The 27,442-nt window shown below is 41.8% G+C and overlaps 10 protein-coding genes across 10 annotated transcripts; 6 read left to right on the top strand and 4 right to left on the bottom strand.

Annotated features, from left to right (window-relative positions):
• Positions 1-63: 63 nt before the first annotated feature.
• Positions 64-2,616, bottom strand: IL334_002272 (uncharacterized protein; the record flags this gene model as incomplete). Its single annotated transcript, XM_062934018.1, has 6 exons — positions 64-1,302; positions 1,369-1,713; positions 1,790-1,969; positions 2,033-2,140; positions 2,217-2,512; positions 2,580-2,616. 6 exons carry the CDS (start codon positions 2,614-2,616, stop codon positions 64-66), a joined length of 2,205 nt encoding a protein of 734 aa, XP_062790069.1.
• Positions 2,617-3,622: 1,006 nt separating this feature from the next.
• IL334_002271 (uncharacterized protein) lies at positions 3,623-4,570 on the bottom strand (the record flags this gene model as incomplete). Its single annotated transcript, XM_062934017.1, has 1 exon — positions 3,623-4,570. The coding sequence occupies one exon, from the start codon at positions 4,568-4,570 to the stop codon at positions 3,623-3,625; it is 948 nt and encodes a 315-aa protein (XP_062790068.1).
• Positions 4,571-5,869: 1,299 nt separating this feature from the next.
• Positions 5,870-7,045, top strand: IL334_002270 (uncharacterized protein; the record flags this gene model as incomplete). Its single annotated transcript, XM_062934016.1, has 1 exon — positions 5,870-7,045. The coding sequence occupies one exon, from the start codon at positions 5,870-5,872 to the stop codon at positions 7,043-7,045; it is 1,176 nt and encodes a 391-aa protein (XP_062790067.1).
• Positions 7,046-7,264: 219 nt separating this feature from the next.
• On the bottom strand, positions 7,265-9,735 carry IL334_002269 (uncharacterized protein; the record flags this gene model as incomplete). Its single annotated transcript, XM_062934015.1, has 9 exons — positions 7,265-7,297; positions 7,368-7,399; positions 7,475-7,692; positions 7,786-7,869; positions 8,022-8,207; positions 8,339-8,467; positions 8,562-8,776; positions 8,852-9,109; positions 9,175-9,735. 9 exons carry the CDS (start codon positions 9,733-9,735, stop codon positions 7,265-7,267), a joined length of 1,716 nt encoding a protein of 571 aa, XP_062790066.1.
• Positions 9,736-10,439: 704 nt separating this feature from the next.
• Positions 10,440-11,574, top strand: IL334_002268 (60S ribosomal protein L15-A; the record flags this gene model as incomplete). The annotated part of the gene is made up of 3 exons (XM_062934014.1): positions 10,440-10,783; positions 11,155-11,217; positions 11,376-11,574. The coding sequence occupies 3 exons, from the start codon at positions 10,440-10,442 to the stop codon at positions 11,572-11,574; spliced, it is 606 nt and encodes a 201-aa protein (XP_062790065.1).
• A 1,238-nt stretch (positions 11,575-12,812) lies between these two features.
• On the top strand, positions 12,813-14,332 carry IL334_002267 (60S ribosomal protein L12; the record flags this gene model as incomplete). The annotated part of the gene is made up of 5 exons (XM_062934013.1): positions 12,813-12,845; positions 13,108-13,185; positions 13,500-13,588; positions 13,882-14,014; positions 14,168-14,332. The coding sequence occupies 5 exons, from the start codon at positions 12,813-12,815 to the stop codon at positions 14,330-14,332; spliced, it is 498 nt and encodes a 165-aa protein (XP_062790064.1).
• Positions 14,333-15,554: 1,222 nt separating this feature from the next.
• IL334_002266 (TATA-box-binding protein) lies at positions 15,555-17,064 on the top strand (the record flags this gene model as incomplete). The annotated part of the gene is made up of 5 exons (XM_062934012.1): positions 15,555-15,763; positions 16,024-16,111; positions 16,338-16,610; positions 16,821-16,962; positions 17,045-17,064. The coding sequence occupies 5 exons, from the start codon at positions 15,555-15,557 to the stop codon at positions 17,062-17,064; spliced, it is 732 nt and encodes a 243-aa protein (XP_062790063.1).
• Positions 17,065-19,879: 2,815 nt separating this feature from the next.
• On the top strand, positions 19,880-22,439 carry IL334_002265 (uncharacterized protein; the record flags this gene model as incomplete). Its single annotated transcript, XM_062934011.1, has 7 exons — positions 19,880-20,176; positions 20,283-20,555; positions 20,641-20,752; positions 20,834-20,918; positions 20,978-21,648; positions 21,716-22,312; positions 22,387-22,439. The coding sequence occupies 7 exons, from the start codon at positions 19,880-19,882 to the stop codon at positions 22,437-22,439; spliced, it is 2,088 nt and encodes a 695-aa protein (XP_062790062.1).
• Positions 22,440-22,956: 517 nt separating this feature from the next.
• On the bottom strand, positions 22,957-24,395 carry IL334_002264 (uncharacterized protein; the record flags this gene model as incomplete). Its single annotated transcript, XM_062934010.1, has 6 exons — positions 22,957-23,020; positions 23,104-23,168; positions 23,274-23,514; positions 23,600-23,990; positions 24,062-24,112; positions 24,206-24,395. 6 exons carry the CDS (start codon positions 24,393-24,395, stop codon positions 22,957-22,959), a joined length of 1,002 nt encoding a protein of 333 aa, XP_062790061.1.
• A 558-nt stretch (positions 24,396-24,953) lies between these two features.
• IL334_002263 (uncharacterized protein) lies at positions 24,954-27,364 on the top strand (the record flags this gene model as incomplete). The annotated part of the gene is made up of 10 exons (XM_062934009.1): positions 24,954-25,106; positions 25,168-25,359; positions 25,433-25,745; positions 25,833-25,948; positions 26,018-26,113; positions 26,188-26,633; positions 26,733-26,820; positions 26,880-27,018; positions 27,149-27,222; positions 27,293-27,364. The coding sequence occupies 10 exons, from the start codon at positions 24,954-24,956 to the stop codon at positions 27,362-27,364; spliced, it is 1,689 nt and encodes a 562-aa protein (XP_062790060.1).
• Between the last annotated feature and the right edge of the window lie 78 nt (positions 27,365-27,442).

The following is a 27,442-nucleotide window of genomic DNA, read 5'->3' as shown; positions in this document are numbered from 1 at the left end:
CATATTTACTTATCGTACATGCAGATTGGGAAATCCTGTTTTTCCCATAATCCTATATGTCAACTAAGCAGCAATAGGGGGATTCGCCTGATTGGCAGTAGAAGAAATCTTCTGTTTTCTTGCTAATAGTTTTTCTTTTAGTTCTCTTGTACGCCTTTCATTCTCCGTTTCAGCTTCGATCATTTTCAACATCATCAATCTCCTTCTGACTTCCTTTTTCCTTTCTTCAGTTGTCATCTTCCTCAAGACTTTATCCATGCCACCGTAGTTATTGATCACTTCCTCAGCTTCTTTCTTGGCTTTCGATTCTAACAATCTTCTTCTTAATTCTTGTGCTTTGGATTCATTCACGTTTCTCCTAAAGGTCGCTTTCTCACTTTCAAGTTTGAGTTTCATCTTGATTCTCGCGCGGACTAGTGCTCTCACTCCTGTCGCCGATTGAGATGATGATGTTGGATCTGATATTGTATGAGGTATAGGTGGAGGTGAGATTTCAGCTAAATTTGACTTGGGGGATACAATTGCTTTATCATCAGATATGGAATCAGGATCAGGAATGAATCCTGTCCATGATGATTCAGCTTTCAATTTGGCCAATCTTTCCCTCATTGTTATCTGTTGAACGGTCATGCCATTACATGTTGAAGTAGATTTTTGCGGGATCGGTGTAGCGGATTGTGCTTTTGCTTTGGCCAATTTTTCCAGAAGTTTTTGACGAGCTGTCAATGTGGTAGGTTGTTGTGGCTCAACGGATTTCGCAGCTCCTCGAATCGACAATCCATTCTTACCCATACCTTCTTTGATTATGTCTTGCTCTTCTTTCACCTCCACCACTTCAGGTTCTTCTACTAATTCATCCATTCGTAACGGAGGTTCCCCTGGGTCGGGGAGTAATTCAACCTTCTTCGGTATGGGTTGACCCCATGCTCGCATTGGCTTTTGTTCCCTGCCATTCGGTATCTCCCTCTCGCTCGCTCTTCTACTTCTCTTCCTCTCTCTTCGTTCGTGATCGCGTCGCTTTTCCTCTTCTAGCCATTGAGCATAGTCAGGATCTAACCAAGTGTCATTTTCATCCCATCGCTTGGCGTCAGGAGAAATGGAAGGAACGAATACGTCTCTTCTTGACCATTGACGACCACGTTTAGGTGAGCGCGAGCGGGATCGACAACTGGAAGGAGATGCTGATCTCGGACGAGGCGGCGGTGGGAGTGGGGGAGATTGTGAACGCGAAGCAGAATGTGATTTACGAGCTGGAGATGGAGAGCGTGATCGATGAGATTGATGTGAAGGTACAGGATCATACTGTCATATAAGAGTATATAAGCTATGACCCTATTCAGTTGGAGGATGACAAATAGCTTTATTTACCTGAATCACTTCATCCCATCTCCATAATTCTTTAAAAGGACTTCTCAAATAACTATACAGTTCATGAGCGAAATGTTCAGAAGCATTTGGTGGAAATTCCTCAAATTCATTTTCATTTATATCTAAGAAATCAGTTAATAATCTTATAGCGGGTTCTGAACGTATATCTATAGTTTTCAAGAGGGAAATAATGTACGTTGTCAAGAATTCAACGTCGATTAAGGACCATACCCTTAATTCACGTCTTAAAAAAGCTGTTGCACGTTGAATCAATATTGGATCTTCTGATATTTGACGTGGTGTTGGATTAGGTCTGTATCTCGTATGTGGATTAGAGCCTATATGCTATATGTTATCTGATATCAGCTGAGTTCTTCCAGAATACAAGGACCGCAGCAGATGATTTGTGTTTACCACTTACTTTCACGTAGAGCTCGTGTCTATATATCTCCCTCCTTCTTTCCACCTGAAGATCCAGTTCATCCGGTTCTACTTTCTCAGGTGAAGGTTGACGTCTTGTCATTTCAGGCAGTCGGATTCGAGACGGACCAGGAAGCGATGATGTAGGAGACGGACGAGATGGCAGTGGAGGAAGGTAGAACTACGATAAGCTTCGTATGAGCTTTGTTCCTCATTTGCGTTGTTCAGAGAAGATGAAGCTTACTTTGGTAGGAGTTTTAGCATCTAGGTCGTGTAAGAGGAATGGGGCCATATCTGCTGAACATAGTGGACATCTTCTACTTTGATTTGCCCAAACACCTATACATTCAAACTATCCATAATGTTACTGTCAGCTATCATCATATTCGGTCATCTCGAACTTGGGTAGACCTGATAGGATCACTCACACAGAACTCATGTCCACAGATTCCTACTATCGTTCTATCTCTCAATGCCATGAGGCATATCACACATCTTTCCTTATTAGCATCGTCCTCCCCTTCATCACTGTTATTACTATCTCTATGCTTTCTTATGGGTATATCGATCGGTTCGTCTGGATGAGCTTTAACTTCCTCCTCCCAATCCATCTTCTTCCGATTAGCCACCAAACGGCTCTCTTGTGGTTCAGGTGGTAAGGGTGGCCACGTCCTTGGAGGTGAGATCAGGGCGTGTTCGAGGATGAACCCCTCGGCTTCGTCCACTATCATCAGTCACGTTAGCTCAATATCTCAGGGTGGTCGGCGTGTATCTTAAAAGAGGAAGCTTACGGTAGATGGATTGATCTACTGCCTGCTTCCGAGGCATCTTGTCCCAGTCTCCTCTGTCGCGTAGATGCTAATATTGTGTTGACAGCAGGACTGAAAAGGAGAGAACAACATATTCAACGAGCAGAGTGAAAGAAGTCATCGAATCAGCCCGGTTAAACCTCCACCGGTTACAGAATTACACTCTGTCAATGTGGCACGGACCTCCTTCCTTCGAATATGTGGCTATCTTACTTCCTGTCCAGATATCTTGTCAATCGATAAGCTGAGATGCAATAAAGCTGTATCGCTCTTAGTCATGGCCGGAATTCTGAACGATACGACGGTTTCAGCGATTAACGTTAACGAACTGGTGGATTGGTTGACACCAAGCAGACGGGCAACAAGTAAGGTTCCTGCACGAAAAGCATCGGTCTTCTTTCCTTTCCATATCTTCGTCGTCGGACATATGACGAAGAACACTTGTAACCTACATTCTTGTTCTCAGATCCAGTAAACGACATATGCTAAGATGGTAAGCTCCAGTACCACGGTCAACATGCCGTCCGCTCCTGGAAAGAGCTCAATAACTCGAGAGTCCTAATGGTGTTCGTCTTCCTCGAGAGGTTTTTGAATTCGTTCTCTCAAGCCTACCATATGGGGAAGTAATAAGCTGATTCAGCTTTCTTATCCTTAGTGCCCGTTTAGATCATATTCGTTGACCTACCATCACGAAGCAGAAGGACGTGAACGAAGGAGCATGCTTCATACCCTCCGGTCAATAAGATAAATTGGAAGCAAGGGGAATGACATGTATACCTATCTCAGAGTCACCAATGATATGATATGTGTATACATAATGAATTTAATGAAAGATTATTCCTGTATCTGATATCTTTGCTGATAGAGATACCGACGCACCATATGTTGTCAGCCTTAAGGACATTCTGCATGGTCAAAATACGGGAGTCAATGCAGTGAGCCATGTATACGGTGGGTCATGTCTACACCATAGGTGTCCCTCCTTGCCAAATATACATCGAATGGTAAGCTGTTCGTCGCCCGTATCACTTACTCCCACACCCCTCACCGATAGGTTCATTGATCGCTTCCTCTTTTTTGACAAAGATCACTCTGCTTTTCCATTCCGAAATGAGATTTTGGGTTACTTCTTCATCTTGATCTGGGTTCCTGGCAGCGGTCCCGGCTTCTATCTCGACAAGCTGATCAAATCTTGAGCATATCATACTTGTCTGGCTTATTGTCTTTTCGGTAACATTTCCTTCTCGGCCTGCTTTTTGTATGTTACGGGATGGGTATTCTTCGACTTCACTTTGTGAGGGTACTACTTTGAGAGGTGGGTAATCTGGGAACTTATCCTCAGGATAGGCTTGAACATGCTTGAGAATTACAATTGCTAACTGTTTACAACAATTCAACTTGAGTGCTTGAGAATTGCTATATCTTCCATAACGATCAGGTTTCTTCTGTTCAAATGCTTTGTGATGAAATGAAACTGTGATCTGATATGTTGACGGTTTAGGTAATTGACCAGCACTCATATTAAAAATATACAATTTATGGAGTTTTTTGTCTGTTATACTGAGATCAGACAGTTCGAGTGTCCGATTAAATGAGTGATAAGCAGTACCGCAATTTGTAAGATTCATACATATGATCTTGGGACGACATGTCTGCGCTAGTACATCCAGTATTTTCTCGAAGATATTGATTGCTGATTGATCTGGTTCATGTATTTCGATCATTTCGAGATTTGGAAATAAAACAGTTGGTTTGAAATTGACTTTAAGAAGTAGTAGATAAACCATTTGGGTGATTTCGGATCGTGGTTCTTCATCGATTTGAACTATTATCACTTTTCGAATGAGCTCGAGGATATCATCAATCTTGAGTGTCAGACCATATGTCGATGTCATGCCTTGTGCAGATTCTGTCTTTGGCTTGTGTTCCGGCATGAGCAAGTCTATTATGGGCGGGAAAAGCGATTCGACCATTTTAGAGTGCAGTACCACTGTATGATAGAGGTATGGTACGATCATGGACCTATGACTGAAAGAGAATTGAGCGATATTTGCGAGTGATCTTAATTGGCAGCGTGTCTGAAGTTCTGAAAGGATCAAATGAAATACATCTGATGGGAGCGGTTGATTCGAAGGAGAACACAGTGTTGCGTCGCCTCCATCGTATGGTGAGGGTATACCATCAGCCATATCGCTTATGGGTATGTTCCTTTCTACTTCAGCTAGATATTGTTATGGTTGTATGAATCTGTAGATGTCATGCTTTTCATAGATTGATAGCTGATTTGATCTTTGAATGATATGAGTATGAACTACTCGTAGCGAATGATTGTTGTACGCGTGTTTATCGTTCCTGTTTCGGATCAGCCGTTCTCAGCTACTTCATTGCAAGAATTTTCATTGCAAGAATTTCCATAACACATGGCATAGTGACGCAAAATGATGGAAAATCACTCGAGCCCGCAGGCTTTACAGTCAGACTCCTTGAACGTTTCTTCTTCTTTCACGAACACAACTCTACTTTTCCACATGGATGCGAGGCTTTTTGCTATGTCCTCATTCTCACTGGGATTCTGTCCGCCGGAGGTAGACATCCGGTGTATATGAGTGTCGAATCTGGAGCTGATTAGCTGTATATAACTCTGAGTTTTTGTGACATAATGTTGATTGGTTGAAGCTTCTTTTTGTCCTCTTCGGTTTGTAGACGCATCTCTTCGTCTACGATAGTTCTTTACGTCGATCTGCGAGGCTATGACTCTCAAAGGTGGGTAATCTTGACAATCGAGGTATGCTTGAATAAGCCTAAGAACAACATTGACCCATCTGGAGCAATGACCGGTACTGATCAAAGTGTAAGGTACGACGACAGACTAGTAATTTGTAGAGCACTGTGCAATGCATGAAAGTGATTTCAGCTGATCGGTTGTGTGAAGCTCGGATAGTATCATGTGGAATACCTCCAATGGGAGTGGCCATGTTGAACGGGAATGGAATATTGGAAACTCTGTTGTCATTGATGAGGGTGTGATGTCCGATATTATAGAAGATGTTGTTTAGATCATGGTCCAAGCGCATGTATTTTTAATCACAAAACAGAGTTCCCTCTTCCCTGGCATTCCCTTCACTTGGTCTTCAACTATAAAAATCCCAAATCGTTTGTAATTCATCTTCTATCTTTCCTTTTAACATCTCGAATCTATTCCCCCCCATCGAACAACTTTCGTAATCTAAGCTTATCTCAACTGGCCTCCACTCGTCATTTGGAAAAGGGAAATGCCGGCTCAAATCGAGAATTCACTCGTACTCGCTACTCCTACGAGTACTCCTTTTCTTTCAACTTCATCGGGACAATCGCTCCCACCTGAAATCTTTAATCTCATCCTCATCTCACTTCAATCCAACACTCAACTAGCTTCACTGGCGAACCTCAGATCATGCTCTAAAAATCACTATGAATTTGTCACACCATACCTCAACAAGTATATCACTGTCAACGGACCTCAATTCGTAAAGCTCTTCGACCCGCTCAGTCAATTCGCGCCTGCAAATGTGATTACTCCGGAAGATGTTAGTTTTAGCACGCATATATGGAACACAGATCCAAGCATTAGGTTCAAATGGAGCTTATCGCTCGTGATACGACTGAAGATCGTAATAGATAACCAGCTCCTCATTATCCGGAGTAGAGACTTACAAGTATGGTCAGAAGCAGTTACCGCAGCAAGTTTATCAGTAGATCATCTATTAATGCTCAACTTGCAATCTCTGTGCTACGTTACGAAAGCGACTACAATCAGCCCTAGCCATTTAGCGGCCATTATCGAGATTCTAGCTAAAGTCTGTTCTCCCAAATCTCTTTGTTTTCGTTGGCTGTTGAAGGAGGATAAAGGGTGCGATATTCCACTCCTAAGAGCTTCTTGGCCATACTTGACAGTGCAAAATGATCTGGTATACCATGATGGCGATCCAGTCACTCCGTCGCTGCCTAGTGCGCATGAACCAAGGATAAGCTTTCGTCGCCATGTTTGTCACGGCTTTTGCCCTCATCCCGTTCCAAATGACGGTACTCAACAACCATACCTTTGGCATTACATCGACAAGTTAGAAGAGTGTGCTTTTCAAGCCAGTACCGGACGTGCTATCGGTCAAAATACCTACGGAGTACCATACGCACCGTACAGGATTGTCCAAGGACAGGACACAGAGCAGCTGTCAGAGGAAGAATTAGTTTGTATAAAAGAGAAGTTCCGAAATCATATCATAGAACATTACAGTGACAAACAAGAAGATTCACTTGAAGGTCAAGCCGAAACTACGCGAATTCGAGAGTGGGCCGAAAGTATGAAATGGATCTTGGGAGATGAAGCTAAAAAAGAACCACCATGCGAAGCATGCGGCAGTGAGTTTCATCAAGTAGGAGAATTTGCGAAAGCTAACCACATTCTGTAGTGCCCGTGTGATCAACCAATCCTCGTCGCTGTGTGGGACGATGAAGAAAAGGGTACGATGAAGAAGCAACCATCACAGAACCGAGGAGAAGAGTTTCATATAGCAGAGAACGATTCATAAAGCATGTACGAGATCATGCATGTGTATGTATCATTCATCATCCGTTCGTCCTTCCGTCCGTTTGAAAAACGGAAAATCGTCAAATTGATTAGGTATATTTCACTGGTGTTGTGGTTTTATATTTGGGTAAATCTGTTCGCACATTGCTGTCAGTTCTAATCTGATATACCCCTATTAGAACCTTGAAGTGGGGGGGACTTACTTTTCCGGGATTGAACAAATTATGAGGATCGACTACGGGGATCACGTATTCAGATTAGTCTTTCTTCCCAAACCACCTTCTTCCAGTATAATAATGCTTTCACTCACTTGTCCTCTTAACAGTCTCCATCAAATTGACGGTCCCTTCACCCAATTCCATAGGTAAATAACCTATCTTCCCCACACCAACACCATGTTCGCCTGTACAAGTACCATCCAACTTGATTGCCCTTTCTACCATATCGTGAACTGCGTGTTCGACAACAGCCAATTCTTCGTCGTTACTGAACAAAGCTAAAGAATGAACGTTTCCATCTCCGACGTGACTATATCCAATCAACAACTTTAGTTAGTTGTTCAAACAAGTTCGACGAAGAAACAACAGAGTATCTCTGGGAGTGTCGTGTTGAATTGCTTACCCGAAATGACATGCTGTGATTCCCCTTTTCTCGAAATCTTCAGTCGTCTCCCTCACTAACCTAGGCAATCTCGAGATTGGTACGCTGTTTTCAGAAACGAGGTTTATATTAGCTCGACTCTTTTCACTTCAATCTCTATCAATTCTGCTGCTATATCCTAATTCCAAAAATATAATAGACATGTTTTCGACTTGCAATCTTCCAATCAACCTATCTTGGGAAAGGAATTTACGTACCAAACATCTGTGGTCCAAACTCTTGAATTCTCTTTCAAAGCTAATACACTCCACAAAGCAGCTTTCCTACCTTCCCATAGACTTCTAGCCTCTTCATCATTCTTTGAAAATGCGAAATTCTTCCCTCCGTGTTTATTCACAACTGTAAGAACATTCTTGGATACTTCGGACATTGCCGAGTCGGATCTATGAATGATGGGGGATTCTAAGATCAGCATCTTTTGACGAGTGCTTGTACTGAATGAACAGATGAGGTAAATGAATAGGGAGGACGATCTGTGGAGATAACCAGAATAAATGCTCAGTAAGTGACTCACCCCTGGAATTTGAAGAACAGAGTATCGGCAAGTGGATATTTATTCTTGACCATTCCACCTTTATTTATAGCATCTATAGTTCTTGCATCGAGGAATTCGACACATTGTACAGGAAAGCCAGCGTTGACACTATGTATGATAAGGCATATTATCAGTATCACGCCAAGACCATCACAAATCACAGGAAATAACATGAACATGCAGAAAAGTCAAGCCGACTTACACTTCAGTAGCTGCTTTGACGGCATCTTCTACACCTGGAAAATTGACTACCGCACATTTTGTGGGTAATAAAGGAGCCAATCTTAATGTGGCTTCGGTAACGATACCTAAAGTACCTTCTGCTCCAACGAATAACTTTGTCGTATCCCATCCTGCAGCTGATTTCCTTGCTCTCTGACGAGTCTTGATCACTTCTCCAGAAGGTAAAACAACGGTCTAAACCATATCATCCAAACTTATGATCAGCTTCTGATGTGCGGAATATATATGGAAAGTTGAAGTATTGCTTACGAGGTTCAAGAACCATTCTGCTTTGGCAGTACCATACCTGACTGCGTTGGTACCCGAGCAACCTGTACCTACCATTCCGCCTATAGTAGCACCTGGTCCAGGATCCAAAGGAAAGAATAACGGTACGCCTTCTTTAGCCAAATGAGCATTCAGATCTTCCCATTTGACTCCGGGTTGAACAATCACGTCTCCATCTGCTTCTGATACTCGAATGATCTTGTCCATCAACGAGACATCTAACGATATTCCTCCGAATGGCTATTGATGTCGGCATAATTAGGTTAGCGGAACAGAGAAGATTTAGAAAAGAAATAGTCACTTACACTACTATAGTGACCTTCTAATGAAGTACCACCTGAAAAGGGAGTGATGGGTACTTTCCATTTTTGAGCTATTTTAACTACGTTTTGAACTTCTTCTGTCGAATCTACCCAAACTACTACAGTCGGTTTTTTAGCTGGATGATAAGACCAATCTGATATGCCATGAGTTTCTAAATCTGCATCATCAATTGAAACTTTATCTTCTTTACCTTTTTCACTAAAATAAGCGTTCAAATCTTTGATAGCAGATTGATAATCTTTATGTGAACCGTATTTAGGTTGATTAGCTAATTGATGTGATATTGCGAATGCTGAATCTACCAATGATGTTGATGGAGGTAAAGTACCGACGTTACCTATCAGATAACCAGCTCCTGCGAATAGTGCAAGGGAGAATGCATACCATGCTGTACTCAACGATGATGCTTGAGGTCGGGATGCAGCAGGCGAAGAAGGAGGGATGGTAGAATTGTATCGGATTTGACGCGATGTTCGGATTACCGCTCGAGAAGGTATAGCAATTCGGCGTATGGGTAAGAGCGATCTGAAGCCAATGGTCATGATGGCCAATATACGTTATGAATCAGTCAAAATATGTTTCACATAAGCCATTGAATTGTTGAGGAGGATTATCATCATCTGACAACGGACAACTAAGCATATGCATGTTTTCTTTATTTGTTATTGTTGTTGGAATTTGATCACGCTCTCATGATGCCATCGCACTATCGGATCTTAACTCCGTGTATCAGCCCGGAAGTCAGTTACGATGGGATTCAGGGAAAGTCGAAGGTAGAGAAGAAGTGAAACAAAGTGGAGGTGAACGATGACAGAAAGTCACAAGTCGAGATCATCGGATTAAAAGCGGTTTTTATCGCCGACGCCCCTTGACGGCTATGGTACACCCCATTGCCACATCTGATATTTCCGCTGTCATTGCTTCCGGTGATATCAGTTATTGCATTGCATACATGTGAAAATACTTCCGTTTGTACAGATTTTTAATATCCTGCCAGTCTCTATAGTATGTCTTTTGCTACGGTGAGAGAGATCATCCTCGCACCTATCCCATGCCTGCACTGTCACAGAGTCTCGTCGTTTGTTGAAAGTTGTTCAAGAAGGTTTACAATATTTGATACTTCTTCATCCTTCAAGTTTCTAAAAACGCCAAAAAGGTTCATCGTTCAAAGTGAGTAGAGCACCGCTCGTCATCGTCGGTATTGACATCGTCGTTTGCATGTCGCTGATACAATATCGTATTACAGATGGGTGCCTACAAATATTTGGCCGAGCTTTACACCAAGAAACAATCTGATGTGTTACAATTTGTATCACGAGTCAGATGTTGGGAATACCGACAACTCGCTGTCATTCACCGAGCTTCCAGACCTTCTCGACCTGATAAAGCTAGAAGATTAGGATACAAGGCCAAACAAGGTTACTTGATTTACAGAGTTAGAGTAAGAAAGGGAAACAGGAAGAAGCCAGTACCCAAAGGTGCTACTTATGGTAAACCAGTTAGACAAGGTGTTAACCACTTGAAATACCAAAGAGGTTTAAGATCAACCGCAGAGGAGAGAGTCGGAAAACGATGTGGTAACTTGAGAGTGTGAGTTTCCAGATCTTTCATGTCTATGTATGGAAAGACGGGAATACGGGAGGATAGAATGAGCGTAGGACATCATGGAATAATTTGCGCGTTTTCGTCAAGAACGAACAGATGGAAACGTTTGAATATTCAAGTGACGGACATATAAGGTGTCGTCAAGAAGGATGTGTGTTTGATGGACTAGGTGGATGGATGTCGCCCAGGGATATCTAACCTTGCATAGATGACAAAACGCATATGTGCTGTGAGGAATGTCCAGTGCATTGATGGTCGTACTGCAAACAGATGTATTGAGGCATTGAGGACGATAATAAGAGGGGAAGGGTTGAACTTGAACTACGATCGTATGCTGACTATCACGAACTATACAGCCTCAACTCTTACTGGGTTAACCAAGATGGTGTTTACAAGTACTACGAAGTCATCCTTGTCGAGTGAGTGAAATGTTATTTTGCTTGTATCGAGATCAACGCTGACTGGATGTGTCGTTCTTCCTCCTCTTACTTGTACTCGATACCCCTTCCCATCGTCTTGACCACAATCTCATTTTAAAACTCTTCTCTTCGCTTGAAACGAATCATTACAATAACAGCCCATCCCACAAAGCTATCCGAAGAGATGCTCGAATTAACTGGATCGCCAACCCAGTCCACAAACACCGAGAATCCAGAGGTCTTACCGCCGAAGGAAAGAAGAACAGAGGTTTGGGCAAAGGTTCAAAACACAACCATCAACCCGGAAGATCCACTTGGAGAAAACACAACACCCTTTCTCTCAGACGATACCGATAAACTACTACTATTTAATTCTCAAAAAAACCATTTGGTGCTTGTGGCTAATTGGTTTATTGGATTATTCGAGGAGTTTGTTTTTACACGTTCGATTTGATTAGGTGTTGATGGGATGCATCCATTCCTTTTCTGCATTCGCAAATGAACATGTGTGCTAGAGAGAAATCATCGTGTAGTTCCGTCGACTTGGTATACCTCTATCTCTAGTTGATAGGCGGACGAGTGATTCCTACAGATTGCTTGCTTGCACAAGGCTTTGTTCAATGGATGGAAGATTGACTACGCTTGATACAGGAGTGCTTATGATTTGAGCGGAGACAGCGAAGTATGACTCAGGAATCGGATACAACGAGTGAAAGTGACCTGATCGTGTACTGGTTCAGTATTGGGGCTCGCGCAGGGTTAATCGACAAACATGAATGAGACAGCTATCGTCATTCACACAGAACGTTCCATGACGAGCTCATGAGTATCAGACATTAGAAAACCAACGTGAAATTTTGTGTTTGCTTCTACTACTATGTGTATCGATCACAGGGAGATGAGCTGGCACTGTATGAGAGGTCATGAATGTTGAATATTGAATGTTGAATGTTGATCTCCTTCTTGACCTGAGTCACACAACGTGCCATTCTTAACCTATACTCAAAATGCGACAGATGAGAAGCAGGATATATGATCGCTAAACTGAACAGATTGACTAGTTATACCTTCATATATCGTGAGCGGAAGTACATATAAGTAAGCACTACGGATGAATCGCGGCAACTAAAATGTTAGCCTATATGCTCTGGGGCATAGATATTGTTCTAACGAGTTGTATTTGTATAGTGAATGATATTGTAAGGACGTTCGATTAGCTTCAAGGGATTCCATTCGCACTCGTCGGCGATATCTTAACCCCGATTTCGCTTCGTCACGGTAGATCAGAAGGGGTATTCTGCAGTGCCACACTCGCGCATTCTCTGGGATTCTCCGTATGGTGGAGTTGATTCTCACACTCATAACACCATACGCCATACACCAGACACAATGTAAGCTCACTGTACTGTGATCCCACTCGCTGCTGCACTCACCACGGACTGACTGCTGTGTCTCTCTGCTTCTGCTCCTCTCCGACAAGCCAGAGACCATTGCAGCAAAAGATCTTCAACACTCGCCAATATAACTGATCTTGCTCAACCCTCAACTTTCTTCGCCTTTAACTTAAACCCCTACCCCTCAAAAAAACCGACAAAATGCCTCCCAAGTTCGACCCATCAGAGGTTAAGGTGAGTTTGCGATCTGCATAGGGAAGATAGAGGATGAATCGCAAGGTAGGGATGGAATGCTGATTGTTTTCTCTTGAATTAACCTATCTTCTATCGAATATTCTGTGCTCGCTCCATACTCTTTCGACACCATCGCCAATACGCTCTGTCTAACACCATCCACCGGACGATATAACCATTCAAACATCAATATAAAATTTTGCTGGGATGGAAATGTAACTTGAACTCTGGAATTGGATATGGAAATGAAAAACATAAATAGATCATCTACCTCAGAGCTACCGGTGGTGAAGTTGGTGCTTCATCAGCTTTGGCCCCTAAGATCGGTCCTCTTGGTTTGGTGAGTTTGGATCCAATATTGCCAGAAAGTATGCAGCAAAAGTGAGGATATCGGCTGGAAGGATCGGTATATTGGGGGATAATAGACTTGAGAGGATGAAGCAAGCTGGACAGAATCGGGATCAGGTGGAAATACGATCAAAGAGATGGATCTGGGAATGAGAGCACAATTTGGCGACTGAACGTCAACGCAGAGGTGATACTAGGCTGGGCGTAGAGGGAATGGAGTGAGAAGCGAAGTTATTATGATTCTCAGCGGACAGGAATTCCTCGAGGCAGGAAACAGGTCACTGATTTTCCATGCTTCAATCACAGTCTCCCAAGAAGGTCGGAGAAGATATCGCCAAGGCTACTGGTGATTGGAAAGGTCTCCGAGTAACTTGTCAACTTACCATCCAAAACAGGTCAATAATCATTTCCAATTCACAAGGTGTAAAGAATAGATTTGCTGATGTTATTCTTTTACCTTTTCACGACTACCTTTATCAAAACGAATTATTGAAATATCTTATGATCGAACAATATATCATCTATCAAAATGTATCGTTAAATTGCACAAAACCAAAAAATAATTCATCTTTCATCATCGCTAATCTCGACCACTTCCCTCTTTCTATCCCAAACACCAATTTGCGTTTCCCACCTTTCCTTTGCATCCACACTCTCATTATTGGATTTTGGTCGCTTCACGAATTAGACAAGCTACCGTCTCCGTTGTCCCCTCCGCCTCTTCCCTCGTCATCAAGGCTCTTAAAGAACCAGTACGAGACCGAAAGAAGGAGAAGAACATCAAACACTCTGGTAACATCCCTCTTGACCAAATCTATGACGTGAGTGTTCAAATGTCAAGCCTCAGCGGGGCGTATTGTTACCCTGTGTTATCCAACAAACTCACTCTATCGCGTCTGTCGTCCTACACAATGCTATTGCCCAATATTCCAATCATCCCTGACAACGCTGATGCTTTGGATCTTGACTCGTAGATCGCCCGAAAAATGGCCCACAAATCATTCGCCAAATCACTTTCAGGTGGTGTTTGTGAGATCCTCGGTACCGCTCACTCTGTAGGATGTACCGTTGACGGTAGATCTCCTCACGATATCATTGAAGCTATCCACGATGGTGAGATCGTTGTTCCCGATGAGTAATTTATTCGGAAACAAAGAGGTTTAGAGGTGGTTTGGTAGTTTGGGTCCCTATGTATTACTAGGATTATGCATGGGGTTATATAACGCACTGAAAGTCACTTGTGGGAATATGTCAATTGCGGTGCAGATTGCTCACCCAAGTCGCGATGTGGAGAAGTTGGTCGTCGGTCTTATCCCTCTGGTAACTGACGGAAAGGAGGAGAGTTTGCCGAGCAGAGGGAAATACTCGACATGGTGATAATGGATTGAGAGATGTTGAGAAAGAACTCTGGACTGAAGGTAAGATTGAGCAAACTGGTAGGAAGGGTTAGTCAGCGTGAAGTAGATTGAAAAGATGATACCGATGTGAAGTATGTTTCGATCCATGAGGGGATGTAATCACACGCATGATCAATCATGCTTTGGTAGAAAGGCTGAACGAACAAGGGGCTGAGATCACTTGTGGACCATAGCTTGTATCGCTTTTCTGTATCACCTGAGCTCGAGTGTTCTTCCTCCGTTCAAATTGAGCGACGGAGGCACATGGACCTAATAAATTAATCTGTCGTCTGAAAGTAACGTAACAACATGTCACTGACCATTCGATACTTTACCATCGGTTCTGGCTGACAGGGAAGGTGATATTGTTATTACCCATATACTAGTTTGAGTGGGTATCGGATATCAGTGAATGTCAGTTTTCTGAACGTTTCATATGTGTTATCTACCAGAGTTATCTGTTTGGTGAATGCCTTCTTGACAGTGTATCCGGTACTTGTTCAGATATCACTCAAACAATCAATAAGAGTAAGATACGAAAACATCACCTTGACCAAAGGACACAGAGATACAAGTCAATTTGCCACCTTATCAATTTTTATGTCTAAAAGTGCCACATTCAATCATCATTTTTCCCCCTTTTATTCTTTAAAAAGTATATAAAGGTTCCCCCCCCCTTGGTCGTCGTTGTTTCCTCCCCCCCCCCCCCACTCTTTCAGCCACCACCGTCTCATCCACTCATCGTTCTCATCATCATATTCTCTTCACCACTCTTCACCCTTTTGATCATCGTTACATACAAAGCATCCAAAGTGGTTCTAGCCCTCTTCCCGACGTTAGCGCAGTATACTACAACAAGTGAATATCCGGAGTTTACTTGCAATTTCAAACGCGTAATAACCCTCACGTCCTTTCATCCTCCAACAATTCTCTATTGTTCGCCACCTAGTCAACCTGTAACAAGATGTCAGGACTCGCTTTACCTACTTCTACTGCATCATCATCTAAAGCCGGACCGTCGACTACCAATACTACTACTAATGGCACGTCAGAGATTTTAAGAGATGATGAGAGATTGGAAGGTGAAGGTGATATTATGAAAAGACCACCTAATAAAGTGATCAGCAGTGTTCCGGAGATAACGGCTGTCCAAGGCTTGGTACCCACACTACAGTGAGTTAGAGGTTTATCCTAATTCATTATGGTTTTGCGGTCAGGTGGTATAGCTTGAGAGATGTTGGGTGATAACGGGTAATAAAGGGTGGAGGAATGTTTGGTTCTGTTCGTTGAGAAGAAGAACCATTCATGCAAGGGCAGAGGTTTTTATGACTCGGTCATTCTAGGAACATTACATGTACCCCTCATTGTCTGGCTGTCTATGTTTGCATCATTTCCTGAGTTTAGCTCGTGCTGACATACATGCGCACCCACAGAAATATCGTAGCGACTGTGAATCTCGAATGTAGATTAGATTTAAAAACAATCGCTTTACATGCTCGAAATGCGGAATATAATCCAAAGGTGGGTTATAATATGCTCTGCTCTCGATCGAATTGATATCTGCCCTGAGATATATGTTGAAGGCTTCAGAAGCTGATATGTTGTTGTTATTGACTATCAATCTTGTTCAACAATCAATCTCATCTTTCATCGTGTGATCGCGTCATGAATCGTCCTATAATTTACACCTTCATCTCTTTGTTGATTCACATCCTTATACTGGCCAACCTGAATTCTGGGCGAGTAGCGTTTCGCAGCGGTGGTAATGCGTATCCGGGATCCAAAAACAACAGCATTGATATTCGCATCTGGGAAAATGGTAGTCACAGGAGCCAAATCAGAAGATGATTCAAGACTCGCTTCGAGGAAATACGCAAGGATCATACAAAAATTAGGATTCGACGCTAAATTCGCTGAGTTCAAAATTCAAAATATCGTCGGAAGTTGTGATGTGAAATTTCCAATTAGGCTGGAAGGTCTGGCTTTTAGTCATGGTGCTTTCTCGAGTTATGAGCCTGAGGTGAGTGATCGTTTGAAAGTGACCAAAGAGTTTAAGGAGAAAATAGACTGGGAGAAGGGTAGAGACGATGTTAGTGTGGAGGAATGATCAATGCTGGTTAGAGGGACTGGGACATTTCACTTGGAGTGGATAAAGTAGGACTGAGAGACAGTACAAGAGGCAAAATCTTGTCATGCTGAACAGTCTGTGCTGACCAAAGGGAAATTACAGCTCTTCCCGGGTCTTATCTACCGAATGATGAAACCCAAAGTTGTCTTACTCATCTTCGTATCTGGTAAAATCGTCTTGACGGGTGCAAAAGTAAGAGAAGAGATTTACATGGCATTTAATCAAATCTATTCGGTCTTGGTCGGTGAGTATATCAAATTAGAATCTACCTTCTTTAGCTTTTCAACTATCGTCATTACCAGTGCTAATGTGATAATGACAATTAGAATTCCGAAAAGAAGCATAGTCTTGTATCATATCAGATCCCCCAGGTCTGTGTGAAAGGCAGTTACCAAGTTACCTGCTCAAGCAAGACATATGTACATTTACAGATGGATATATCATAGATGTTCTCATCATCGGCATCGCCATCTCCCATTATCATCGAAATCCCATCCTGTCCACCCTCTTGTTACTTTTCCAACCGCATATAACGGTTTACTTATACCTCTCTTCAAATTGTTGATACCCTTTATTCCTATATACCATAGCATGGCTTCATTATGTCCTTTTCCCCACAAGATGAAATTTCAAACCCCAGATGAATCAAACAAAATCCTTTTCGATGGTATTAATTCGCCAAATCAAACGACAGGTGTCGTTTTTTCCTATTCTATTTTCGCATTGTGAGATCGTTGGTATATTCATTGTCAGATGAAATGATACCTTCATACGTGGAGTTCCTTGTCGCACGCATGTATATGTTGTTATATTGCTTTGTTACAGTACCTAAAGTGCGATTCTGAATAATGACCTCGATCGTGAATTGGTCTAACAGTTTGACGCTTCATGTGTGATGGAATTGCAGGCGGCTTGGGCACAAGTATGTTAGTATCAGTCAATGAGCGTAGTGAAGGTTTTACCGCCTTTTGACTGACCTCCTCCGTGAATATATCACATCACAAGGTGAATTCTCTGTCTTGGGAAGCTTGTGTCAACAATAGTTCTCCCTTCACGGGAAGCTTTTGTCAACTTCGTTGATGATGAGCTGTTGAAAACGCAATGACTAACTAAAACATGACTAGGACTATTGATGTATTATACAACTGCTAAATGAATGGTGAATATCACATTGCACGAAAAACACCGACATTCCAGATACTGAAACACTAACTTATACACTCGATTGAAATCTCCTCATCATTCTCACCTTCTTCTTCTGGCTTCGTTTTTCCTTTCTCTTCTCTGGCTTCGTTTTTTGTTTTTTTTGGTATCGTGTACATCCCAGCTCCTGATGACACTTGGGATTCTCGCACAAATACATATGCAGCTTCGCCCGGTTGAAATCACACAAATTTTCACAAACCCCAAACTACCTTTAAATAGACACGTCCCAATTCTTTGCTTCTCGATGAGCCCGCCTTCGTTCGATACTCTCTCATCACCATTTCCATATGCACATACGAGATGAAATGATACATCGTCAATTCGCCAATCTACCGCAATTGAGTTATATGTTATATTGTTGGACCAATTCATGATTTTGCCGTTACTCGTCGTACACGTGATGATGATAGACCCGTATGTTCTGAAGTGTAAAACGGCGAACACAGACCCGTTATCTTGAAACTGAGTCAGAACAGGTCAATTAGTCACTCTGTCTACGATATCAAGTCATTGATATCCCTGCAAGTGTTGACACGCTTGAAGAAGAAATACAGGATGAGACGTTTGTTCTTTGTTAGTCCAAGAGTCAGCCAAGAATCAGCGCTTCTCGATTAGATTGCTTCAGTCCATAACTTCAGTGCAAGGTAGGAAGGAAGGGTCTCAGACTGGAAAGAGAGGACAAGATCGTAATCAGCAAGAACAGGTGTACGCAACAATGGTGACTCCGCCACACATAGTTTCGTAAAATTAGACCGAGACTTGTGTCGCATGTGATCCTTCATTCCTTCGAATCGATTCAGTATATACTGGCCATAGCGTATTTGCTCATTGATGCAGATCAGCAGAGAAGCAATACCATTAGATCTGCTTGTCTAGATCAAGCATCTTGATTGTATCGGTCATCGATTTCAAAGCTAATTCCCTCAAGGTAGGCAAAAGCAGGTTTAGTTTACGCCACGTGTTACTTAGGCGTGTCTTTAAAGCCGCAAGCCTAAAACAGTCACATCATCTGCAATCATCCACGTGGACAGGGTCGTTTCCCCGTGTTTACCGCTGTTCCTGGGATGTGTTTTGTATTTTATATATTTTTGTTCAACCAGTTAAATTTGAGGATGATCACAAACGTGCGTTGAATTCATTCCATCATCGTGTTCACCAAATCCTTTCAGGATAAAGTCATTCAGAATCACATTTCTACCCCATTCAGTCATATCCCCAAGTATGCTGGCAGTGGATAGTAGTATGCTCCACTTGTATCCAGAAGAGAGGGAGAGAGAGAGAGAGAGCAGGGGAAGGAAGGGATGAAAGGTACCGTATGAATCTGAAAAAATTACTTAGGGATTTCCCCATTCCATGGGCCTTTGGCGACTAACAGCATATAATGGAAAAAAATAACGAACGTTTCTTCTTATTATTTTTTTACTATCTTTTTCTCTTCTGATTGTACAATTTTCCTCAATTGCTCGCACGACCAAATATTTTGTTACAAGGATAATTTGGATAGCTCGCACGACCACTTTCAACCTCTTGATCAATAAAAAGCCATCTCGTCATTGATCACACGAGCACTCATCGTTACCCACAATAACTTTGATATCACCTTGGCAAAAGCTCAAAGTTCAAACCTCCACTTGAAAGGTCCAATTTCAATTTTTCCAATCAATTTTTATCGGGGAAAAAGAGCACGTTCGTGTATCAACGACGACGACGGCGACGACTACCTACGACTACACTACTGTCGGTCAAGTGATACTATCAACTTCCTCGTTGTAGTGGGGATACATTGCGGATAGTGACGTAGACGAAAACTCAAGTCACTCCACTGGCATTTTTTCGTAGCTAGCCACTCTCTCTCAAGGTCATATACAAGGCAACCTTGACTTGAATTCCCACTCCCCTTTCTTCGCCTCTTGCAACGCCTTCCCCCTTACTTCCCATATCCCGTCTCAACCAACATGGCTCTCTCGTTCATCCTCCGAGGGGAGGATCAAGAGACTCCTATGATCGCTCCCGATTCCAATTATCCTTCACCAACAGTCATGTCATTGGCTGGATCACCCAACATACAAGGAAATAACCCTTCGATAGAGGGTAAAACTTTCTCAAGTCTGGATCGCGATCAACATGGTAGAGGCGGTGAACCTGATCCTGAAAAGATCGATCATGCGTTGAAAAAAGAGAAATTCAACGAAGAGCATCCTTTATATCATGATTTAGCTCCTGAAGATAGTTACAAGAATGGTATCTATTGGGTGAGTAAAGGATTATTTCAACTTTTACCTCTTTCAATCTTTAGTCATCTCATCGACTTGCTGGGAGAAATCGTGCTAATCCATTCATTCATCCATGTCTTATTAGGCTGATTTACCAAGATCTGAAAGAAGAGCATGGGTCAACGCTCAACAAAATCACGAAACCATGAGAGAAGTCAAACACGTTTGGCAAATGTTTAAAGCAGATCCATTATCACCTTTATCATCTTATACAAAACAATATGTCATGGGCGGTTTTGGTTTATTCACTGAAGGTTACGCTTTATTCTCAATCGGTAACTTGAGCGCTTTATATAGAGCCGTTTGGCCAGCTTGTTGGAGTACTCATCAAGTTTGTGACTCGAATTGGATTGCAGCCGTGAGTATCCTACTACCCTCTTTTCAGGTTATCTCATATTCCTTCCACCGCTCGTACTCACGACTGACCATCTACTCAAATACAGGTCGACTACCTTCAGATTATCGGTATCATCCTCGGTCAAATATTAGTAGGTATTGAAGGTGATTGGATCGGCAGAAGATTCGGTTTGGTCCAAGATGCCTTAATAATGACAGGTTAGTGCTGAATATTACTTTCCTCCGCTTCGCAACGCCTCATCCATTGATCAAGACTAACATGCCTCTTCACTCCTCTAGTCGGCCTTGTTATGCTTACTGCCTCATGGGGAACTACCCTTCAAGGTTGGGTCATTTGTTATGGATTTTCTCAATTCTTCTACGGGTGAGTGTTTCATCATTTCGCACAAGCTTCGTACACACTGCTAACAAATTGACATGTAGTATCGGTGTCGGTGGTGAATACCCAATGACATCCACCACAGCAATGGAATCTAAACAAGTCGCTGGAGCTCAAAAGGATGACAAATTACATCGAGGACGAAACGTCGTGTTGGCATTCTTGATGCAAGGTTGGGGTCAATTGTTCAATCAAGGACTTTTGATCGTGCTTCTTTTGATATTCCACCATTCGGCCAATCCACCTTATTCCGAAGTATCAGCACAATGGACTTTCAGAGTATCATTCGCTATAATGGCAGCTATGACATTATGGCTAGCATACTTCCGATTTTACAAGAAGAAATATCCTTCAGCAGCATTGAAACGATCAAAGAAGAATTTAAAAGTAAATCAATCAGGATACGATTTACATTCATTGAAATTAGTCGGAACTCATTTCACAGGAAGATTAGTCGGTACAACTATGGGATGGCTATTCAACGATTTCTTATTCTATGGAAACAAATTATTCGCTTCTACTTTTATCAATATTATCTCACCTTCAAGTAAAGGAAATGTAGTCACCACTTGGAATTGGAATTTGGTCAACATCGGTGTATCATTGGTCGGATATTACCTCGCTGCGTTATTAATCGATCATAAATTTTACGGAAGGAAAAGGATGCAAATCATTGGATTCTTAGGTGATGGTGTTTTATTCCTTATCGCTGCTAGTGAGTTATGATTGATTGGTAACACTCAACTTGTACAAAGGCTTACGGACGTCATGTTATTCTACAGTCTGGTACAAGGAGCTCTCAACACCTCAACATATCCGAGGATTTCAAACTATCTATTACCTTTCTTCATTCTTCCAACAATTCGGTCCTAACTGTACCACATTCTTATTGGCAGCTGAGGTTTTCCCTGTATCCGTTCGAGCTACCGCCCATGGATTATCAGCAGCATCAGGAAAAATCGGAGCTTTATTACCTGCAGTAATTTACAATTATGTTGATACCCACACAAGATTCTGGATAGTATGGCCATTTGGAATTGCAGGTGTATTCGTCACATGGTTGTTCATACCGGATACTACCGGATTGGATTTAAGAGAACAAGATAGATATTGGGCTTTCGTAAGAGAAGGCAGAGCAGAAGAATATCATGGTATTGCCGTACATCCAAGACATCTAAGTTTATGGGAAAAATGGGTATTGAAAAGACATTTACAATATGATGCCGAAAAAGATAGACATCAAAGAGTCAAAGAATTGAAAATGATTTTCCAAGAGAAGAAAAAAGCTATAATAGATGAAAAACATCAAAACAATCATGGAGAAGACGAAGAAGAAGGTGAAGGTGAATTAAGTCACAGAGCCTTCCATCATTTCAATAGTGAGTAATTCATACTCTCCATATCGGTAAACCTTGGAATCAAGAGACTAACAATTCTTTTTTTACTATTTCAGCTATCGAAGAGAAAAGACCAAGTCCTTCAGCTTCAACAATAGTGGAGGAATAATTCTACGATTTTTCCCTCTTTTTACTCGCTTCTGTGGAGTAGTCATGTAATCAGTTTCAGACGTGTTCATTTCCATTCAGCCATCTTTATTCGCCGTGCATAGTATCCATCTCTTTTCCATTCTTCGAGCCTTTCATCTCGTTCATCAAATCATACAAAAAATAGCATCTTCATCATTAAATTAACGAAAGGACAGTACGCCTAATATCTTAGAGTAGAGGATACGATTGGTCGAGTTTCACTATGCATTTAATCATTGGTCCCTGATATTCTTACGTTTGCTAGTCCAGACAGCCAAAACCTTGTTCGACATCGTAATGATTCAGCGGCGCTAATCAGAATCAGATCTGTTATAAAGACCAGCGCGGTATTGCTTGAGAAGCAAGATGAAATCTGGGATAATCAACGATATACTCGTGTAGAAGATATTGTGCATTGTCGCAAAGCGCTACAAGAACAACCCAGCATCTCATTATCCACTGATTCCCTCTGAGCAGAGTTGTCTATATACTCGTGTCTAAGCTTTGGCAGCCTCGGAATTCTGGTTTCCATAATCCAAAGCTTTTACGATTGTGTAGATACTGACAATTCAGACAGGGTGACATTAGCTCGAACGTGGACGATAGAATTGATTGTTTCATAAGATCTGTCTATTGGTACTCACGCTGTAAGAGTAGGTACAGGTACACCTAATTTTTGACCTTCTCTCACTGGAGTACCAAGGATGACCTATTATCCGTTTTCCATTAGTACATTTCAAATGTCACACAGTTCGATGTATAAATGCAGAAAGCAACATTTATATGCGGCAAGTCGGGGAGAATATATACTCACTTCAACTTCCATTGGTCTTCCAGCTTTGTTATCAGCCATCATACTACTTGGTAAACCGGGATAAGCTACATCTGTACATTGTTTGATCAATTTTTCGACTGTTCCATCTTCGATTTTCAATCCTTTTGCCTTGGCGACAGCTTCCACTTCACGCATTACAGTATAACATAATGGTAATGCTTGAGAAGAAGAGTCGAAAAATGGTCCTGTCTTAAGTCCTGTTGCTGCCGTCAAAGAGTTCCTAGAGATTCAACTTGGATTAGTACCGAATTGTCCAAAATATACCATATGACCATCACTCAAGTGAAGAACGTAATTGAACTCACCAACAACAATTCCAGATGACTTTGACCCATCTCTCACTCTGAATATCTTTTGTGACTGTACAATCACCTTTTCCAGCTTGTAACCAACCTACTAATTTATCTAATTTCTCATCTTCTTTTGATTTATCACCATCCTCTTTATAATCTACACCAATAGTCAAACCTTCTCTATTAAATTGTTCTACACCTTCTCCTGCAGAGAGCGCTTTACCTCCTGTCCAAACTACCGCTGAGATGATGGTAGTTTCGGGGAAAGATTCATGTAAAGGTTCTTCTGCACCCACACCATTTTGTAACAACACAACAGAAGTTAAAGAAGGTGTGATTATTGGTTTTAAATGATCGGAAAGTGATGGTTTAGCATCAAGTAAAGCTTTATTGGCACAAAGGACTATTTTAACCCAGAATTAGTACACAATTTACCTCAGCACATGAGGACTTGACAGGATGAATGAAGCTTGCCGTATGAGAATTTGACACCTGAAGCAGCAGCTTCCTCTGTGGATTTCCAAACTAAATGATATCCCAACCTGAATTAGCATATGTGACTACTTGACTTGACCAATATCGGCTTTGCATATTGTATGAATGAGGCAATCTACTCACCACCAGCGAATTTCAATCCATCATGATTCCCGAATTTAGGACTGACAAGTTTGAATCCGTTCTCTTTGACGACTTTGTAGTTGGATCTAGCTACGACATGTACGTCACATTGACCTGATAATTGAAGGATACAAGCGTATATTCCACCGATACCACCTAAACCGAATAATAAAAGTGCTTCTCTCGACATTGTGATTGTATCTGTACCGTGATATGAAGACTGATTGATGAGTATATGTGATGACTATGACCTCAAGAGTTTAGTATATATGTCATGATAGATTTCCCAACTCCTCCCTCTTCCCCCCCATATTTTCTACCATCTCCCATCTATACGAGCACATCTACACATTCATTTGACCGATAGTTGCCGGTGACTCACCCTGAAAACGTGGCATCTCGGTGTGATCGGAACCGGACCGATTGATCGATCCCTTTGGCAACAACAACCTTGAATTACCGATCTTTGCACAAAGTCATTTGTTTATTACCGTCGTTGTGATTTGTTCGAAAAAGCAGATGTCACAAGAACAGGTAAAAGAGGTGAGGGCGGCAACGAAAGGTTAGAAACAAGTCCGAACAGATCATCAAATTTAGGACCGACCGGAATAAAATTCCAAGACGTGTGTGTGTGTGTGCACAATAGTACAAGGAAGCTCTATCTTTTTACACAAGAACTTTTTCACTCCATTTTACACAACCAACTTGTGATACAGCCGCAGCACGATCTACTATCGATTCAAAGAATATGATCAACACCTTACGACCCACTCTGAGGATCGCCAAACCTCGTTCTATACCTCATCGAATACCCCGTCCCCCTACTAGAGCTTATTCCAGTAGCTCAGCTGGCAGAGATGTGAGATCGGGAGGAAGTAGGATATTGCAAATTGGCTCATTGGTGAGCTCCTTTACCTTCATGTCTTACGCGATCCGCTAGCTCGGCTAATATCCTTTATCAGGCAGCAGTCTCTCTCGCTGTAGGATATGCTATATCGTCTCCCGTTCGATTGGAAGAAGCTGGCGACGATCCCGCTCCATCAGCAGATGTAGCTGTTGGAAGAGCGTTGATACCTTATAGTGAGGTAACTAAACATAACAGACCCGAGGATTGCTGGGTAGTCATCAATGGGAAAGTGTATGATTTGACCGAGGTGAGTGTATCTCTAATTGAATAACTATCATGCGAAGCTGTAGTGAATAATCGTGTGTCTATAATCGAATCAGTTCGCCGATGCACATCCAGGAGGAGCGATACATGTACATCGAGCAGCAGGAAGAGATGTATCAGGTATATTCAATCCTATACATCCCGAAGGGACCATCGAAAATGGATTAGATATTGAATCAACATTCATCGGATTAGTTGATCCTGCTACATTACCTCAAACAGTCAGTAAAGCAGCGAGTGGTGAAAAAGAAGAGAAGAAAATTGATTTGGGTGAAATTATCGGTTTACCTGATTTCGACGAAGCTGCTAAAAGAAGTTTGACTGGAAAAGCTTGGGCTTATATGTCAAGCGGTGCAACTGATCAATTCAGTGAGTCTTTTTTCTCAATCACATTCACAAACAACCTTCCTTGTGATGGATCAAATAGAGACTGATGATTATGTATGAATGGAATAGCCCTCGATCTAAATAGAAAAGCTTTCAATTCCATATTATTCAGACCTCGTATAATGATCGATGTCGATGTGGCAGATACACGAACTACAATGCTCGGTCAAAAAACTTCTTTGCCTGTAAGTCCGCAATATCGTGTCAACGGGATTGTTTTAAGAGGATCGAAGTTTGCTGATCTCGTATATTAGATATTCATCTCACCAGCTGGTATGGCGAAACTCGCGCATCCAGAAGGAGAATGTTTATTAGCCAAAGGAGCAGGACAATGTGATATCATTCAGATGGTAAGTCAGAATGTCATTACATTCAATATACCACAGACAAGCAGGCAAACTTACCGTTCATCTCGTCACTGTAGATATCAACGAACGCTTCAGCACCATTACCTGACATAATCAATTCACGTAAATCACCCGAACAATCATTTTTCATGCAATTATACGTTGATCGAAATCGACCGAAATCCGAAGCTTTAATCAAGAAAATAAATGATTTAGGATTAAAAGCCATTTTCGTTACAGTGGATGCTGCTGCACCTGGTAAAAGAGAAGCGGATGAAAGGAGTAGAGCAGAAGTTGAAGTTGCATCTGGTATATCAGGTGGTAAAATCTCATCAGATAATAAGGGTGGTGGAATTGGTAGATCTGTAGGAGGATTTATTGATCCTAAATTAAATTGGAATGATATAGCTTGGTTACGAAAACACACAAATTTACCAATAGGTTTAAAAGGTGTTCAGACCGTTGAAGATGCTATGAGAGCTGCTGAAATGGGTGTTGAAGCTATTTATCTTTCAAATCATGGGTAAGCTCTTGCTTTTCTTTTCTTCTCTTTTATCTCTCCGTACTTTCAATTATGAATATCGGACAAGAGCGAAAGCTTACGATTTGATGGCATATACAGTGGAAGAGCATTAGATGGCTCACCTCCAGCCATGTATACGTTATTAGAGATAAACAAGATATGTCCTGAGATATTGAAGAAATGTGAAGTGAGTTGTCAACGGCCTTATCTACTCATATGGTATCTGAGCTGATCCGATGTCAATAGGTATACATAGATGGAGGATGTCGAAGAGGAACAGATGTAGTCAAAGCACTCTGTCTCGGTGCTAAGGGTGTGGGAATGGGTAGACCTTTCCTGTATTCTTTGACATACGGTGAAGAAGGTGTTGTACATGCTATCGAGAGTGAGTAATTGTTTCTCATACTACCATCTCGATTATGTCCCTGCGTTACAAGCTATTTGAGACTCAACGACTCGGTTCGATCCGATTTCATCAATATCCCGATGAGACAATAGCTGATGCAATCGTCTAGTCATGCGAGATGAAATCCAAACTACACTTCGATTACTCGGTGTAAATAGATTAGATCAACTTGGTCCTCACTTGGTAGGTCATTTCACTCGTGCTGATCAGAATATCGATTTTCGGCTGACTCACCTCTGCTGCGTGCTATTAGTTGAATACGAGAGCTTTGGATAATCTTGTATTTGACAAACCTGCATTCGCACCATGTGAAAAACCTTTATAATGGGAATAAAGATTCTTGACTCTGATCGATATCCATGGGTGTATGCATGTCTATATTGTATAGCTACGTACAGATAGT

This window comes from Kwoniella shivajii, chromosome 3, assembly GCF_035658355.1.
Source record: "Kwoniella shivajii chromosome 3, complete sequence".
In the NCBI taxonomy this organism is placed as follows: Eukaryota; Fungi; Basidiomycota; class Tremellomycetes; order Tremellales; family Cryptococcaceae; genus Kwoniella; species Kwoniella shivajii.
This window is presented reverse-complemented; position numbering and strand designations above follow the sequence as displayed.